Source organism: Canis lupus, chromosome 7 (genome assembly GCF_003254725.2).
Source record: "Canis lupus dingo isolate Sandy chromosome 7, ASM325472v2, whole genome shotgun sequence".
Taxonomy (NCBI): Eukaryota; Metazoa; Chordata; class Mammalia; order Carnivora; family Canidae; genus Canis; species Canis lupus.
Window position 1 is genome coordinate 29,058,058 of NC_064249.1, and position 15,848 is coordinate 29,073,905.

General features: G+C 37.7%; 1 protein-coding gene and 1 long non-coding RNA gene across 22 annotated transcripts in view; one reads left to right on the plus strand and one right to left on the minus strand.

The window, feature by feature from the left end:
- The window catches only part of NME7 (NME/NM23 family member 7), a 262,510-nt gene that overhangs the window by 186,496 nt on the left and 60,166 nt on the right, over positions 1-15,848 (plus strand). Inside the window, exon 11 of one of the 8 annotated variants that reach the window (XM_049112342.1) lies at positions 8,127-8,159. The exons of the other annotated variants lie outside the window; for them this stretch is intronic. Within the exon in view, the coding sequence (XP_048968299.1) occupies positions 8,127-8,144 (18 nt within the window). The 3' untranslated portion in view covers positions 8,145-8,159. Of the gene's footprint in view, positions 1-8,126; positions 8,160-15,848 lie in introns of those variants that run through there. 8 annotated transcript variants of the gene reach the window in all.
- LOC112648672 (uncharacterized) overlaps positions 10,785-15,848 on the minus strand; it is a 54,931-nt gene continuing 49,867 nt past the window's right edge. For 4 of the 14 annotated variants that reach the window (XR_007411924.1, XR_003129202.3, XR_007411920.1 and 1 more), the window contains 2 exons: positions 12,872-13,078; positions 10,790-11,135 (listed from right to left, as the gene is read on the minus strand). This is a non-coding gene — a long non-coding RNA (uncharacterized LOC112648672). Of the gene's footprint in view, positions 11,136-12,871; positions 13,079-15,848 lie in introns of all 14 variants that reach the window. The other 10 variants (XR_007411923.1, XR_007411922.1, XR_007411927.1 and 7 more) reach the window with 8 other exon arrangements.

The window sequence follows — 15,848 nt, forward strand, 5'->3', positions numbered from 1 at the left end:
CCAACCCCCTGCCCACCTCCCTTTCTACTACCCCTTGTTTGTTTCCCAGAGTTAGGTGTCTCTCATGTTCTGTCACCCTCACTGATATTTTCACTCATTTTCTCTCCTTTCCCCTTTATTCTCTTTCACTATTTTTTATATTCCCCAAATGAATGAGACCATATAATGTTTGTCCTTCTCCGATTGACTTACTTCACTCAGCATAATACCCTCCAGTTCCATCCACGTCGAAGCAAATGGTGGGTATTTGTCATTTCTAATGGCTGAGTAATATTCCATTGTATACATAAACCACAACTTCTTTATCCATTCATCTTTCGATGGACACCGAGGCTCCTTCCACAGTTTGGCTATTGTGGACATTGCTGCTATAAACATCAGGGTGCAAGTGTCCCGGCGTTTCATTGCATCTGTATCTTTGGGGTAAATCCCCAGCAGCGCAGTTGCTGGGTCATACAGTAGTTCTATTTTTAACTCTTTGAGGAACCTCCACACAGTTTTCCAGAGTGGCTATACCGTTCACATTCCCACCAACAGTGCAAGAGGGATCCCTTTCTCCACATCCTCTCCAGCATTTGTTGTTTCCTGTCTTGTTAATTTTCCCCATTCTCACTGGTGTGAGGTGGTATCTCATTGTGGTTTTGATTTGTATTTCCCTGATGGTAAGTGATGCGGAACATTTTCTCATGTGTTTGTTGGCCATGTCTATGTCTTCCTCTGTGAAATTTCTGTTCATGTCTTTTATCCATTTCATGATTGGATTGTTTGTTTCTTTGCTGTTGAGTTTAATAAGTTTTTTATAGATCTTAGTTACTAGCCCTTTATCTGATAGGTCATTTGCAAATGACAACCATTCTGTAGGTTGTCTTTTAGTTTTATTGACTGTTTCTTTGGCTGTGCAGACGCTTTTTATCTTGATGAAGTCCCAATGGTTCATTTTTACTTTTGTTTCTCTTGCCTTCATAGATGGATCTTGCAAGAAGTTGCTGTGGCAAAGTTCAAAAAGGGTGTTGCCTGTGTTCTGCTCTAGGATTTTTATGGAATCTTGTCTGCCATTAGATCTTTCATCCATTTTGAGTTTACCATACATTTGTGTATGGTGTAAGAGAATGGTCTAGTGTCATTCTTCTGCATGTGGATGTCCAATTTTCCCAGCACCATTTATTGAAGAGACTATCCTTTTTCTAGTGGATAGTCTTTCCTCTTTGTTGAATATTAGCTGACCATAGAGTTGAGGGCCCATCTCTGGATTCTTTATTCTGTTTCATTGATCTATGTGTCTGTTTTTGTGCCAGTACTGCACTGTCTTGATGATCACAAATTTGTAGCACAACTTGAAATCGGGCATTGTGATGCCCCCGGCTCTGGTTTTCTTTTTCATTATTCCCCTGGCTATTCAGGGTCTTTTCTGATTCCACCCAAATCTTAAGATTATTTGTTCCAACTCTCAGAAAAAAGTCCATGGTATTTTGATAGGGATTGCATTGAATGTGTAAATTGCCCTTGTTAGCATTGACATTTTCACAATATTAATTCTGCCAATCCATGAGCATGGAATATTTTTCCATCTCTTTGTGTCTTCCTCACTTTCTTTTAGAAGTGTTCTTTAGTTTTTAGGGTATAGATCCTTTATCTCTTTGGTTAGATTTATCCCTAGGTATCTTATGCTTTTGGGTGCAATTGTAAATGGGATTGATTCCTTAATTTCTCTTTCTTCAGTCTCATTATTAGTGTATAGAAATGCCACTGATTTCTGGGCACTGATTTTGTATTTCACCACATTGCCAAATTGCTGTATAAGTTCTAGCAATCTTGGGGTGGAGTCTTTTGAGTTTTCTATATACAGTATCATGTCATCTACAAAGAGGAAGAGTTTGACTTCTTTGCCTTTTTGAATGCCTTTTATTTGTTTTTGTTGTCTGATTGCTGAGGCTAGGACTTCTAGTACTATGTTGAATAGCGGTGGTGAGAGTGGACATCCCTGTCGTGTTCCTGATCTTAGGGGAAAGCTCCCAGTGTTTCCCCATTGAGAATGGTATTTGCTGTGGGCTTTTTGTAGACGGCTTTTAAGATGCTGAGGAATGTTCCCTCTATCCTTACACTCTGAAGAGTTTTGATCAGGAATGGATGCTGTATTTTGTCAAATGCTTTCTCTGCATCTATTGAGAGGATCCTATGGTTCTTGTTTTTTTCTCTTGTTGATATGTTCTATCACATTGATTGCTTTACCAGTATTGAACCAGCCTTGCATCCCAGGGATAAATCCCACTTGGTCATGGTGAATAATCTTCTTAATGTACTGTTGGATCCTATTGGCTAGTATCTTGTTGAGAATTTTTGCATCTGTGTTCATCAGGGATATTGGTCTATAATTCTCCTTTTTTTTGGTGGGGTCTTCATCTGGTTTTGGAATTAAGGTGATGCTGGCCTCATAAAACAGGTTTGGAAGTATTCTGTCCCTTTCTATCTTTTGGAACAGCTTTAGGAGAATAGGTATGGTTTCTTCTTTAAATGTTTGATAGAATTCCCCTGGGAAGCCACCTGCCCTGGACTTTTGTGTCTTGGAAGGTTTTTGATGACTGCTTCAATTTCCTCCCTGGTTATTGGCCTGTTCAGGTTTTCTATTTCTTCCTGTTCCAGTTTTGGTAGTTTTTGGTTTTCCAGAAATGCATCCATTTCTTCTAGATTGCCTAATTTTTTGGTGTATAGCTGCTCATAACATGTTTTTTAAATCGTTTGTATTTCCTTGGTATTGATTGTGATCTCTCCTTTTTCATTCATGATTTTATTAATTTGAGTCTTTTCTCTTTTGTTTTTAAGAAGGCTGGCTAATGGTTTATCTTATTAATTCTTTCAAAGAACCAACCCTTGGTTTTGTTGATCTGTTCTACAGTTCTTCTGGGCTCTATTTCATTGAGTTCTGCTCGAATCTTTATTACCTCTCTTCTTTTGCTTGGTGTAGGTTTTATTTGCTGTTCTTTCTCCAGTTACTTTAGGCATGAGGTTAGCTTGTGTATTTGAGTTTTTTCCAATTTTTTGAGGGATGCTTGCATTGCGATGTGTTTCCCTCTCAGGACTGCTTTTGCTGTATCCCAAAGATTTTGAGTGGTTGTATCTTCGTTGCCATTAGTTTCCATGAATCTCTTTAATTCTGTCTAATTTCCTGGTTGACCCTTTCATCTTTTAGCAGGATGGTCTTTAACCTTCACATGTTTGAATTTCTTCCAAATTTCTTCTTGTGATTGAGTTCTAGTTTCAAAGTATTATGGTCTGAAAATATGCAGAGGACAATCCCAATCTTTTGTATCAGTCAAGACCTGATTTGTGACCCAGTATGTGACCTATTCTGGAGAAAGTTCCATGTGCACTTGAGAAGAATGTGTATTCAGTTGCATTTGGATGTAAAGTTCTGTAAATATCTCTGAAATCCATCTAGTCCAGTGTATCATTTAAAGCTCTTGTTTCTTTGGAGATGTTGTGCTTAGAATATCTGTCATTTGTGGAAAGCGCTGTGTTGAAGTCTCCCAGTATAAGTGTATTATTATCTAAGTATGTCTTGACTTTGGTTTTTAATTGATTGATATACTTCACAGCTCCCACATTAGGGGCATAAATATTCATGACTTTTAGGTCCTTTTTTTGGATAGATCCTTTAAGTATAATAAAGTGTCCTTCTTCATCTCTTACTACAGTCTTTGGGATAAACTTTAATTTATCTGATATGAGGATAAGATATGAGTCCTAACGTGAGTCCTGCTTTCTTTTGAGGACCATTTGAATGGTAAAATAGTTCTAGAACCTTTTATTTTCAGGCTGTGGGTGCCCTTAGGTCTAAAATGAGTCTCTTGTAGACACCAAATAGATGGGTCTTGCCTTTTTATCCAGTCCGAAACCCTGCATATTTTGATGGGATCATTAAGCCCATTCAGGTTCAGAATTACTATTGAAAGATCTGAATTTAGTGTCATCATAATACCTATTTAGTCCCTGTTTTTGTGGATTATTTATTTGGACTTCCTCTTTCTTTTACAGAGTCCCCCTTAATAGTTCTTGCAGAGCCGGTTTGGTGGTCACATATTCTTTCCGTTTCTGCCTACCTTTGAGGCTCTTTATCTCTCCTTCTATTCTGAATGAGAGCCTTGCTGGATAAAGTATTCTTGGCTGCATTTTCTTCTCATTTAAGACCCTGAATATATCCTGCCAGCCCTTTCTGGCCTGCCAGGTCTCTGTGGAGAGGTCTGCTGTTAATGTAATATTTCTCCCCATATATGTTAGGGATCTCTTGTCTCTTGCTACTTTAAGGATTTTCTCTTTATGTTTGGAGTTTGCAAGTTTCACTATTAAGTGTCAAGGTGTTAAACGGTTTTTATTGATTTTAGGGGGGATCTCTCTATCTCCTGGATCTGAATGCGTGTTTTCCTCCCCAAGTTAGGGAAGTTCTCAGCTATGATTTGTTCCAATACACTTTCTAGTCCTCTGTCCCTTTTGGCACTCTTTGGAACCCCAATTAAACGTAGATTTTTCCTTCTGAGGCTATCATTTATTTCCCTTAACCTTTCCTCATGGTATTTTAATTGTTTTTATCTTTTTTCCCAAGCTTCCTTCCTTGCCATCCGCTTGACTTCTATGTCACTCACTTGTTCTTTTACCTCATTAACCCTTGTCATTAGGACCTCTAGTTTGGATTGCATCTCATTTAATTGATTTTTAATTTCAGCCTGATTAGATCTAAATTTTGCAGTCATGAAGTCTCTTGAATCCTTTATGCTTTTTTCCAGAGCCACCAGTAGCTTTATAATTGTGCTCCTCAATTGGCTTTCTGACGTTGAATTGTAATCCAAATTCTGTAGCTCTGTGGAAGAGAGTACTGTTTCTGATTCTTTTGTGGTGAGTTCTTCTTTCTAGTCATTTTGCTCAGTGCAGAGTGGCTAAAAGTGAGTTGTACTAGAAAAAGGAAGAAAAGAAAGAGAAAAAAAATAAAAAACAAACAAAAAACAGAACAAAACAAGGAGGGGTATCCTCTGGATCTATATACTGTAAATCACTCGACTTCCCCTGGAGCTTTCCTGCACTTCTTGGTCAAGAACTTGCTCTTCCCTTGTCCTTCCAGCTGGTCTTCTGGGGGAGGGGCCTGCTGTGCTGATTCTCAGGTGTGTGCACCTGGGGGAGCTGCCCCACGCCCTGCCAGGTGCACGGCTCAGTGGGAGCTGTTTATCCTTGTGAGGCCTCTGTTCTCAGGTGGCCCCACTCCATCCCAGACACAGTGTGACACAAGGAGGAACGACCACACTGGCGGTGGCCAGCTCTCCAGCCCTGGAGTCAGCTCCCCCAGTAACTACCGCAGCTCCCAGTCTGCATTGACCTAGAGGCTCCCAGGGGTGGGAGGCACTGACCACAGCTGGGGGATGCCTGGTGCAGGAGCATCCTCGCTGTCCTGTGCCCTCCCAGCCTCCACCTGTCCCAGGGGAGTGCAGGATCCTAGGCTGTGTCCCCAGCGCCCTGGGATCCAGGGCTTGTGCTGCTGGAATTGCGCTCCCAGGCCGCTCAGGCCCCTGGGAGGTAGCCTTTTCATTTTTTGGTTTCCTTTGCTGTGCAAAAGCTGTTTATTTTGATGTAGTGTCAATAGTTTATTTTTGCTTTTGTTTCTCTTACCTTAGGAGATATATCTAGAAAAATGTTGTTATGACCAATATCAGAGAAATTACTTCCAGTGTTCTCTTCTAGGAGTTTTATGGTTTCAGGTCTCACTTGTAGGTCTTTAATATATTTGGAGTTTATTTTTGAGTATGGTGTTAGAAAGTGGTCCAGTTTTATTCTTTTACATGTAGCTGTCGAGTTTTCTAAAAACCGTCTATTGGAGAGACTATTTTTTCTCATTATATGTATTTGCCTCATTTGTCATAGAATAATTGACCATATAAGCATGGGGTTTGTTTCTAGGCTCTCTGTTCTTTTCTGTTGATCTATGTCTATTTTGTGCCAGTACCACGCTGTTTTGATTACTGCAGCATTCTAGTGTATCTCAAAATCTGGGATTCTGATGCCTTCAGCTTTGTTCTTCTTTCTCAGATTGCTTTAGCTATTTGGGATCTTCTGTGGTACCCTACAAAGTTTAGTATTATTTGTTCCAGTTTTGTGAAAAATGCTATTGGTATTTTGATGGGGATTGCATTGAATTGTAGATTGCTTTGGATAATGCGGACATTTTAACAATATTAATTCTTCTAATCTGTAGAATGTAGAATATCTTTCCATTTGTTTATGTCATCTTCAACTTCTTCGATCAGTGTTTTATAGTTTTCAGAGTATAGGTCTTTGACCTTCATGGTTAAGTTTATTCCTAGATATTCTTTCTGGTGCAATTGTAAATGGAATTGTTTTCTTAATCTCTCTTTCTGCTACTTCATTATTAGTGTATATAAATGCTACCAATATCTGGGTATTAATTTTGTATCCTATAACTTCACTGGATTCATATATTACTTATAGTATTTTTGGTGGAATCTTTAGGATTTTATGCATACAATATCATGCCATCTGCAAATAGTGCTGATCAGTGCTCTTACAGAGAGATAGCCAACATAATTTCAGTTACGACACAAGTTACACTATGCTAAGTACCCTTTGTAGCACAGAGGGTCTTAACTCTAGCTGGAGATTGGGAAATGCTTCATGGAGGGACTTTTCTTGTAGGGGCTTAGATTTTTCCTGAAGGAATAGTGTGAACAAATTATGGTTATATAAAAATATATTTCAAGTTTATGGAAAAGTAAATAAATGTGTTGATAAACATCACTCCACTGTGTTTGATAGGCATGTTGAGGTGAGTATCACAGAAAATAACAGGACTCGTTGCAAGTTGTTTAAAAAGGTTCACTATTAAAGCAAGTATGTATGTCCTTTTTTGTGTACTGGGTCCATTTACAAAAGTGATGAGGCTAAAATAATATTTCAGGGCAAAATTAAGGAGCTCCTTGAATTATCATACCTTATATGTCTTAATTATTGTTTATAAAATGGGGTGATTGAGTTACGGAAAAAGCTATCATGCCAACTTCCCCTGCACCTTGCTAAGCTAAAGAGTAGCTGTGAAAAATGGAAGAAAGTTCACAGAACCTAGAAAATCCTGTGAAACCTGCCCTGGGTACCCTTCCTTTCATTCCCAGGGCACTTTGCATCATATCTCCAGGAGAGCTTTTGTCACATTGCGTGTTGGGTCAGCTTGCACCAGCTTGCAAGATCCAGTCATTAGCGTCACTTCTCAAGTCCATATGCTGTCATGGTGGGAGTATCTACACTATGGAAATGGGAAAATGGTACAGATCAGTTTGTTATTGTTTATTTTTTGACAGCTGTTTATTGATTCCTAGAACATCACTATCTGTTTATTTACCTGACATCTCGTAAGACTGTGACTTCTTAAAATAAAAAATGTCATGTGTAATTAAACTTATTTCCTTACCTACAGCACCAGCATCTCACATGTTAAAGGTATCAATAAATACTCATTGAATAAATGGAGGGGGATATTAACAAATAAAATTAATAAGTTAGGTAGTGACCAACTGGTTGTGCATAATGACTGAAATTGTTAGAGAAAGTTTTAAATTATCTTCCCTGGACATTTGGAAGGATAGTGATGCCACTTGGAACAAAAGAAGAGATATTCAACTGGCACCTGGAGATTGCAGGAGGGTAGTGGAAGATAATTATTTGGGGACATGTGTTTGAGGTACTAGAAAACCAGGGTTGGAGATGCCAGCATTCATTCTAATAACTGTTGAATGATAGTTTTGAAATTACTTTTTCTGTGGTTTCCTAAAATACTCAACTACACAATAAGTTCAAAGTTACCATTTGTTAAGAAGGAAAATTGTCTCATTCCAGCAGTATAAAAGAAAATCAGATTTATGTAAGGTGCTCTGAACATTGCTTTGGCAGAGAAGAGCAGAGATCAGAGCCTAGAAAAGGTTGAGGAAATGGAACATTTTTTCTCCAAAGTAAATATTGTGTTTCAAGATGATAGTTTATAATTCTTTTAGGAAGAGAAAGTGAATTTCAGGCATTAAAGTTACCTTTTGGAATATAAATCTGAAATAAAAGTTTTTCGTTTTTTTCTTTTTAAGATTTTATTTATTCATTAGAGACACTGGGAGAGAGACACAGAGACATAGGCAGAGGAAGAAGCAGATTCCCAGCAAGGAGCCTGATGCGGGACTCAATCCTGGACCCCAGGATCACACCCTGAGCCAAAGGCAGATGCTCAACTGCTGAGCCACCTAGGTGTCCCAAGTTTTTCTTTTTAAAAAGGCTGTAACAGTTAAAGACTAAAGATGAGAGGAAAAAATAAAAAATAAAGATTTTTTTTTTTTTTTTACAATAAAGATTTGGGGAAGAAAAACAAGATACTTCTGAGGGCAAGAACTGTAATCTGATTTATATAGGTAAAGGGGTATTCTGATTTATCAAGTATTCTCATTCATAGAAAAATTCAGTGTATTTTGTGCACAAATGTGTACTGGTAAAAGATATATAATCAAGAAAATAATGACATTGTAACTGTGGTAAACAGAGTTTAGTATTTCCTCTTTAAATGAGGATCTTGCCTCAAGATCCTATATAAGAATGTGATTTATTACATTATAGAGCAATAGAGGAGCATATGTTTTCAAAAGAAAGCACATGTAATAGAGCAGTTCAAATAAGATTAAAGATGATTAACTATAATGTGACCACTAATGTTTAGAGAATGAGTTGGTCCTTTCTACATTATGGGTATTCACCAGAAGATTCAGTAGTCCTTCAGGGAATTTGGGTGTGTCTTACTATCCCAATTGGAAAAGTCATTTATGAGCATGCGCTTATACCTAATGCCACTCTGGTGGACTGCTCCCATCTCATTTCATATTCACCACATAGGGTTCTGTATCTGTGATGAAACAGTAGTATTATCTTTAATCAAGGTCACAGAGCAAGTCACTTTCAGAGCTTTGGGATTAGTGCTTAGAGTTCTTAATTCCATTTTCAAACAGATGTGCCCTAATTTGAGAAAGTCTGATATACAAAACCATCAACTCACAAAATAGATAAATTAAGTAGTGATTACTTTCATTTCAAAAGGATATGTTTCAGGGTTCCTTAAAATAGGCATGTCTGTAGAATGTAACATACCCAAAAGGGCCTGCTGGATTATTAGTAACCAAGAGATCTAGTTTCTCTACCCTGTTGTTAACCAGGTTAATGAAGTGTATATATTTGATCGTGTAGTCATTTCACTCATGTATTCATTCCTGCACTAAACCATTACTGGTGTTACTCAGTGAATCTTTCATGAGCATTCTCTGTGTGGTGGATATACAAAAGTCATAGCCCTTGAGGCATTTACAAATGACAAGAGTGAAACAAGAGGAATAAATTTTTGATGGTGGACTCAGGCTGACCTGTTCGGAGACCACTGTGGTCTAAACAAGGTGAGAGGGTGGACTGCGCCAGAAGGGGTAGACTTCTGGCAACTTTAAAGGGAATTGTAGCAGGCCTGGAGCAGGTTAGGAAATTAAAAGAGTTTGCCCAAAGTGGTTGATCTTTGGATACACTCTTTCTTCAGTGCTGGATAGGAAATCTAAGAGTGTAAAACCAGGTAATCCATATAAAAGGTGATAACTGTCTGCATTGCCAACACAATAGGGGGTTGCAAGGTACATATGAAATATTTCATTTTTTAAAATGAAAAGTACTATCTAAATGCTTCATTATTAGCTATAATCTTGGGAATTTATTTATAATATTATGAAGATGATAACTGTATCTATTGTTGAATGCCTCTGATTTGGCCAGACACTATTAGGCATTTTGTGGACATTATCTTATTTAATTCAGTCCTGTATGCTGGACCTAGGCCTTTAAGACACCCAAGATATTTCCACACACTGCTGAGATTTATGTTGCTACTATAGGATAAATCTTTTAAGTTTTATAAACTCTCTTGTCCTATTTTATAATTTGAAGTATCCCTATATATATTGAGTTTTTAGACCACTGGAGCTATTGATGTCAAGGCCACCTCACCATACCAGCATCTAAGGCAAAAGTTGCTACTGCTACCTCCACTGCTGCCACCGGCACTGACTGTCACAGAATCTGGTAACTTAGGCCTTGAGTCTAGCCAAAACTGCCTCCGAACACTCGTGCGTCCCACTTTGTCTGCCAGGGGCAACATCAGGCAGCTGGCCTGTGTTCATTTCTGCCTTCCAGATCTTATTGGGACAAAATTTACATCAAGAATTCTAGCCAAAAAAAAAAAAAGAATTCTAGCCTAAAGGGTGTCTAGAGAATGTAATTTTTTAGATTCCTAACCTCCATCTGGAAGGAGGGTAAAATGAAGGGTTAGGAAAGCCACTCTATAGAACGGACTTGGTCTTACTTGTGTTGCTTATTCTGAACCATTTGTAAGGACTATGAACTTCTTGAGAAGAGGGAGAAAAACTTCTGAGCCAGAATATTCAGAGGGAATTGTATGTGTTTTCATGCTTGAGCTAGGAAAGAGCTTGGTGGCTTTGAAAATGGGAAGAGGTGGAAGGGACTAGATTATTTCAGGTGCAGGTAGAGAAGTAAGCAGGATTCAGATCACATAGGCCTTTCTAGAGCATGTTAAAATTTTTAGATTTCCTGTTTAGAAGGAAAGCATCTTAAGGAGAGAAATGGTATGATTCAGCTTTGTTGAATATCCTGACTGTTTTGTGGTGAATGTATTTATCAGGAGCAGTAAGAACTAGGAGACTACATAAACCAGGAAGAGTGAAATCTAAGAAATCAATAGTCTAGGCAAGAGAATATGATAGCAGAGTGGAGGAAAAGAGAAATAGGCTGCTGTGGACTGTATTTCAGCATTTTATTGACAGGACTTTATAATAAATTGAGTGTTAAAGGTGCCAAGTATGGGTCCCATCTGTTTCATTGTTTTGTTCCTTTAGAGGAGTTCCCGAGTATTGACCTTTAAGTCCAGAAAGATTGCGTAGCAGTTCTTCATTTTATCAGGGCAGGGTAGGCTGTGGGGAGCACTTCTTTTTAGAGGAGAGATTGAGTAGTCTTTCAAGTTTCTCAGTAGTAATATGACTATACTTCAAAGGTTAAGTCTCCTAAATGTAGCATTTGGGAAAAACAAAATAGGAAAATATTTACCAAAAAATTGTATCATTTTCTTCCTCTATACTAACATTTATGCTCACAGACTTAATATAAATGAGTCCTTGTGGGTTTTGCTAAAATGTAATTTACGTAAAAGTGAGCAAAGAGATTTGCCCAGCTATTTAAAAAGAAAATGCAGGGATCATCATTTTTACTTTAAAATAACACCTGTGTCAGCTAGTGCCTATTGTTGGCTAAAGTAGCAAACAGCTAAGTAAGGGGAAGTGATTACTATGGCATGTGGTCTATTGAAGCCTAGTGCAAAAGACAGGATTGAATTGTCTAAATGTTTTGCCTGAAATCCCATTTAATTATCACCCTCTTCAGGTTCTATAAATTTACATTACATCTAATTTCTACTTAATGAAAAGTGAGATGTGAAGCCTGTCAAGAGTTCACAAGCCAGGTGTTTTAATGATTCCTCATATTTAAGCAAATCATGTGGCCTCCGGAGCTAGTAAGATAAGTGTATTTACTGTGAATTCTCCGACAGCTCACTCAATGAGATTAATACATAAGTAGTTGAGTTTAATTTTGCAGTTATTCTTTCTGAGTCCTGTGCATAGGTTTTAAAAGGATCCTTAGACTTATAGAAAGTAGCCTTTGGATCTCTCTTGTGGTCCCCTTTCCTATTTCCAGTTCCTCCAGTGTTCCATTATCATGTTTTAGTTGAGAATTTATCCGATACTGCTCATCTCCCAGGAATATAAAACTATCACTGCATTAGTTAATATAAAGTTTCATGCAAGTGGAGAAGTTGCTTTGAAGGTCAACTTTGGTGGGATGTTTCTGAAGTACCAGAGGAATCGAGGCAAGAACTCAGCATGTACTTTTTAATATTACAGGACTCATTGGCTAAAAGAATGAATATTTGCTGCTTTAATTATATCAGTTGCTTATTTGGTCTTTAATATTAAGTTTTATTACCCTTGTTGTCTGTGAAATGAGGGCAATAGTTCTAGCATGATTTTCTGTTTTGCTTCACAGCTTTTGTAGGGTTGCCAAGACTGAAGCTATGCTAGTTCTTTGTCTTTTTTTTTTTTTTTAAGATTTATTTATTTATTCATGAGAGACACAGAGAGAGAGTGGCAGAGACACAGGCAGAGGGAGAAGCAGGCTCCCTGCAGGGAGCCCAATGCAGGACTCGATCCTGAGACTCCAGGACCACGACCTGGGCCGAAGGCAAGCGCTAAACTGCTGAGCCACCCAGGGATCCCTATAGTTCTTTTAATATTTATCCACTTGTCTCTATCATAGCTAACACGGTTACCCTATAGTTTAGAGTAGATGTTTTCCTTTTGCTTAGAATCTTTTTGAAATTAGATTAATAACCAATTGTGATTATCCACCATGTACCACTCATTGTATGAATATATTCTATAGTTGATCAACAAGTCGTCTCTCATAAAAGTTGTGTAATCAATAAATGTCACAGATCTCTTCCCAATACATTTCGTTAGTGGAAGGTCACTTTCAATCTTGCATTATCTCTCTCGTATTATAAATAACTGAAACAATATGGCTTTCTGTGTAAGCAATTTGTTTTCTTTGTCCAGATGTATTTTATGAGTCTGGCAGACTTAAAATTCAATAAACAAAAATATTTATAATGGACACAATAGTAAGATAATTATATAAAGTTTCTCCAATGTGTTTTCAGTATTTAGCTAATCATCATCCTACTTACTGCATTTTTCCCATGTCTTAGATTTAGAGGTCATTCTTTAAGCCAGAATTCTTCCTCCTACGGCAGGATTACCAGAGCAGAATTTTTAGTACTTCTGATGAGCTGTATAATAACTAAGCATTTGACTTGAGGGTGCTCAGCAGGCCAGGTTGTAGTGGCAGATGGATATGACAGGAATTTAGTAGAGTTTGAAAGACTGCTGACCTTCTAAATGCAAATAAATGTGAGGCTTTAAAGAGTCTCAGTTTCTCAGGATAACCTATTACTTATTAAAACTACAGTAAGTTAAATCATTTCTGATATGAAAATTGCATGTTGGTATTTTACATTGCTTTTACGTATCTGATATTCATTTCTGCTTCATTAAGGGATGTGCTTGGTGGGATGGTTTTCACCATAGTACAAGGAACAGGAGAGCATGAGCATGAGTCTATTAGTAACAATTAGGGAAAAACTGCCAGGAAACAGAGGGGGAGAATGATCTGTGGAAGGTTCTTCTGGACTTTCACTTTCAGTGTTTCAGTAATTTTTATTTTTATAGGTGTATATGAAATTTTACAATAATCAAAAGTAAAATCAATGTATCTACTTTTTCAAAAAAAAGATGAGATGAAAGCCTAAGTTTTAATGAAAAATGAAAGAAGCTATGAAGAAAATACTTGTTATATAGCTTTATGCTTCATCATTATCATTTACCTAAACAAAATATAGCAGTAAAGACTTTATACTTTTTGTGATTTGTTTACTTATAGATTATCATTTAATCTAAGTGTCTTATTACTTGATTATTTAAACATTTACCTTTATTCTAAAACTATCATTAAAAATCTTGAGAGATGTCACATATTTATTAAAATATGTGGATGCCTGGGTAGGTCAGTCAGTTAGGCGTCTGACTCTTGATTTTGGCTCAGGTCATAACCTCAGGGTCCTGGGATCGAGCCCCATGTGGGGCTCTGCACCCAGCAGGGAATCTGTTGGAGATTCTCTCTCTCCTTCTCCTTCTGCCCCTCCCCCCTGAGCTCTCTCTCTCACTCTTTCTCACTCTCTAAAATAAATAAACCTTTCTTTAAAAAAAATACTTGAATATTTGGTTGGGCTACCTTTAATGCATAAACAAAGTATACTCTTTTTCTAGGAAGTCTCATCTTAATTTTCAATAAATCCTAAGGTTATATTAATAAAACTAATAGGCATTGTCTATTGAATGTGACAGACACATCTCTAAATAATGTGAGTTATTCCTTCAGTTCTCACAACAACACCATCATTAAGTCTTGTTTTTATCCCTATTGTACAAATGAGGACATTAAAGCAGAGAGGTTAAGGAACACATGTGGTCAAACAACTAGTCAGTGACAAAGGCAAAATTCAAATCCACAGAGCCTTCCACCATAGCCCTTGCTCTTCCTTACTTCTCCAACCTAGCTCCCTGAGTAGAAACGTTGTCATTTTATGTCGGTCAACAAGTGTTTGGCAAACATTTACTCTGTGTTTAGAAATAAGACATAAAATACCAAGGAAGTTTTATATTGTGTTAAAGGTTGAGAGTCTAATGAGAACTTACAAAAATAGACACACACAAAAAAAACCCATATAAGATACAAATCAGAGGTCTTTAATAGGAGCATAAATTCCTCTTGAAACAATGGAAAAAGTAAAATTCCCCTGGGCAGAATTCAAATAAGTCCCATAGAGGAAATGATGTTAGTGGGATTTAAGCTTTCAGGGAAAGTTTGAGTGAAGCCTACAAGATAGGTTTAGGCAAAATGCGGAGGATCTTGAAGGAGCCACATTAAGGAATTTAGGCCTTAGGCCATAGCAAGTGAGTAGCATAATAATATCTGTTTGTTGGTGCAAAATGATAGCAGCATGAACAATGAATTGAAGGTGGCTCAGAGGGTTTGGGGAAATAGAGAATGTCAGTAAAATGAGTGCATTAACATGGCAGATAGCACCATGGGCTCAGAACTGTCACAGAACCAATACCTAAGGAAAGCAAATTAATAGAGCTAACAAATAACCTTTAAAATAAGAGAGTCAGTATCCTCAGAGAGATTTAAGGAATGTCAGATCGATGAAAAATAATAATAGAGTATATATTTTGAGAAGATAAGCAAATTTGATAAACATCCAAGAAAAAAGTGAGGAAATATAAACCAATATTAGAAATCAGACAGGGAGGGCAGCCCGGATGGCTCGGCAGTTTAGCGCTGCCTTCAGCCCAGGGCATGATCCTGGAGACCTGAGATCGAGTCCCACATCGGGCTTCCTGCATGGAGCCTGCTTCTCCCTCTGCCTGTGTCTCTGCCTCTCTCTCTCTCATATGAATAAATAAATAAAATCTTAAAAAAAAAAAAAAAAGAAATCAGACAGGGGACATCACTATGGTTCCCTGCTGAAAGTGATCAATTTTCTATTTGTAAAGTTGCAGCAATTCTTTTCTTAGATCTCAGGTTGAGTTTGCAGGTGCTTAGACAGATTTGATAGCTATCTAGCAGAATTCCTGGGACCACACAAAACTAAGGTCTCCTACTCCTCTGCCATCTTGGACTCCTTACCTGGATCCAGTTTAAAAAAAGAGGGAAGATAGAATCAGAAGTCGCAACATTTATTGCATAGAAATAACCAAAGGAAAGAAGACATGACATGGAGGAGAGAAAACAATGGAAGACATAGAAGCTGACTAAAGATGTGGCTCTTCACATTCAATTGGACAACAGTCAATAGACCAGTGGAACAGAATGACTGGCAAATAACCAATACCTAGATAAAGAGATAATGCAAAACTTTCCAGAAAAGAGAAAAAATTAATTACCTAAAAAGAATGGTAATCAGATTGTGATAGTCTGCAACAACATATTTGTCATATATGCTGTGTATGCAACATACGTTGTGTGTGTTTGTATGTCTATAAGTAGTAGAGGCTGTGGAGGGCCACTCAGATCCCCCTTTCACCTTCAGGACTAAAGTGCCC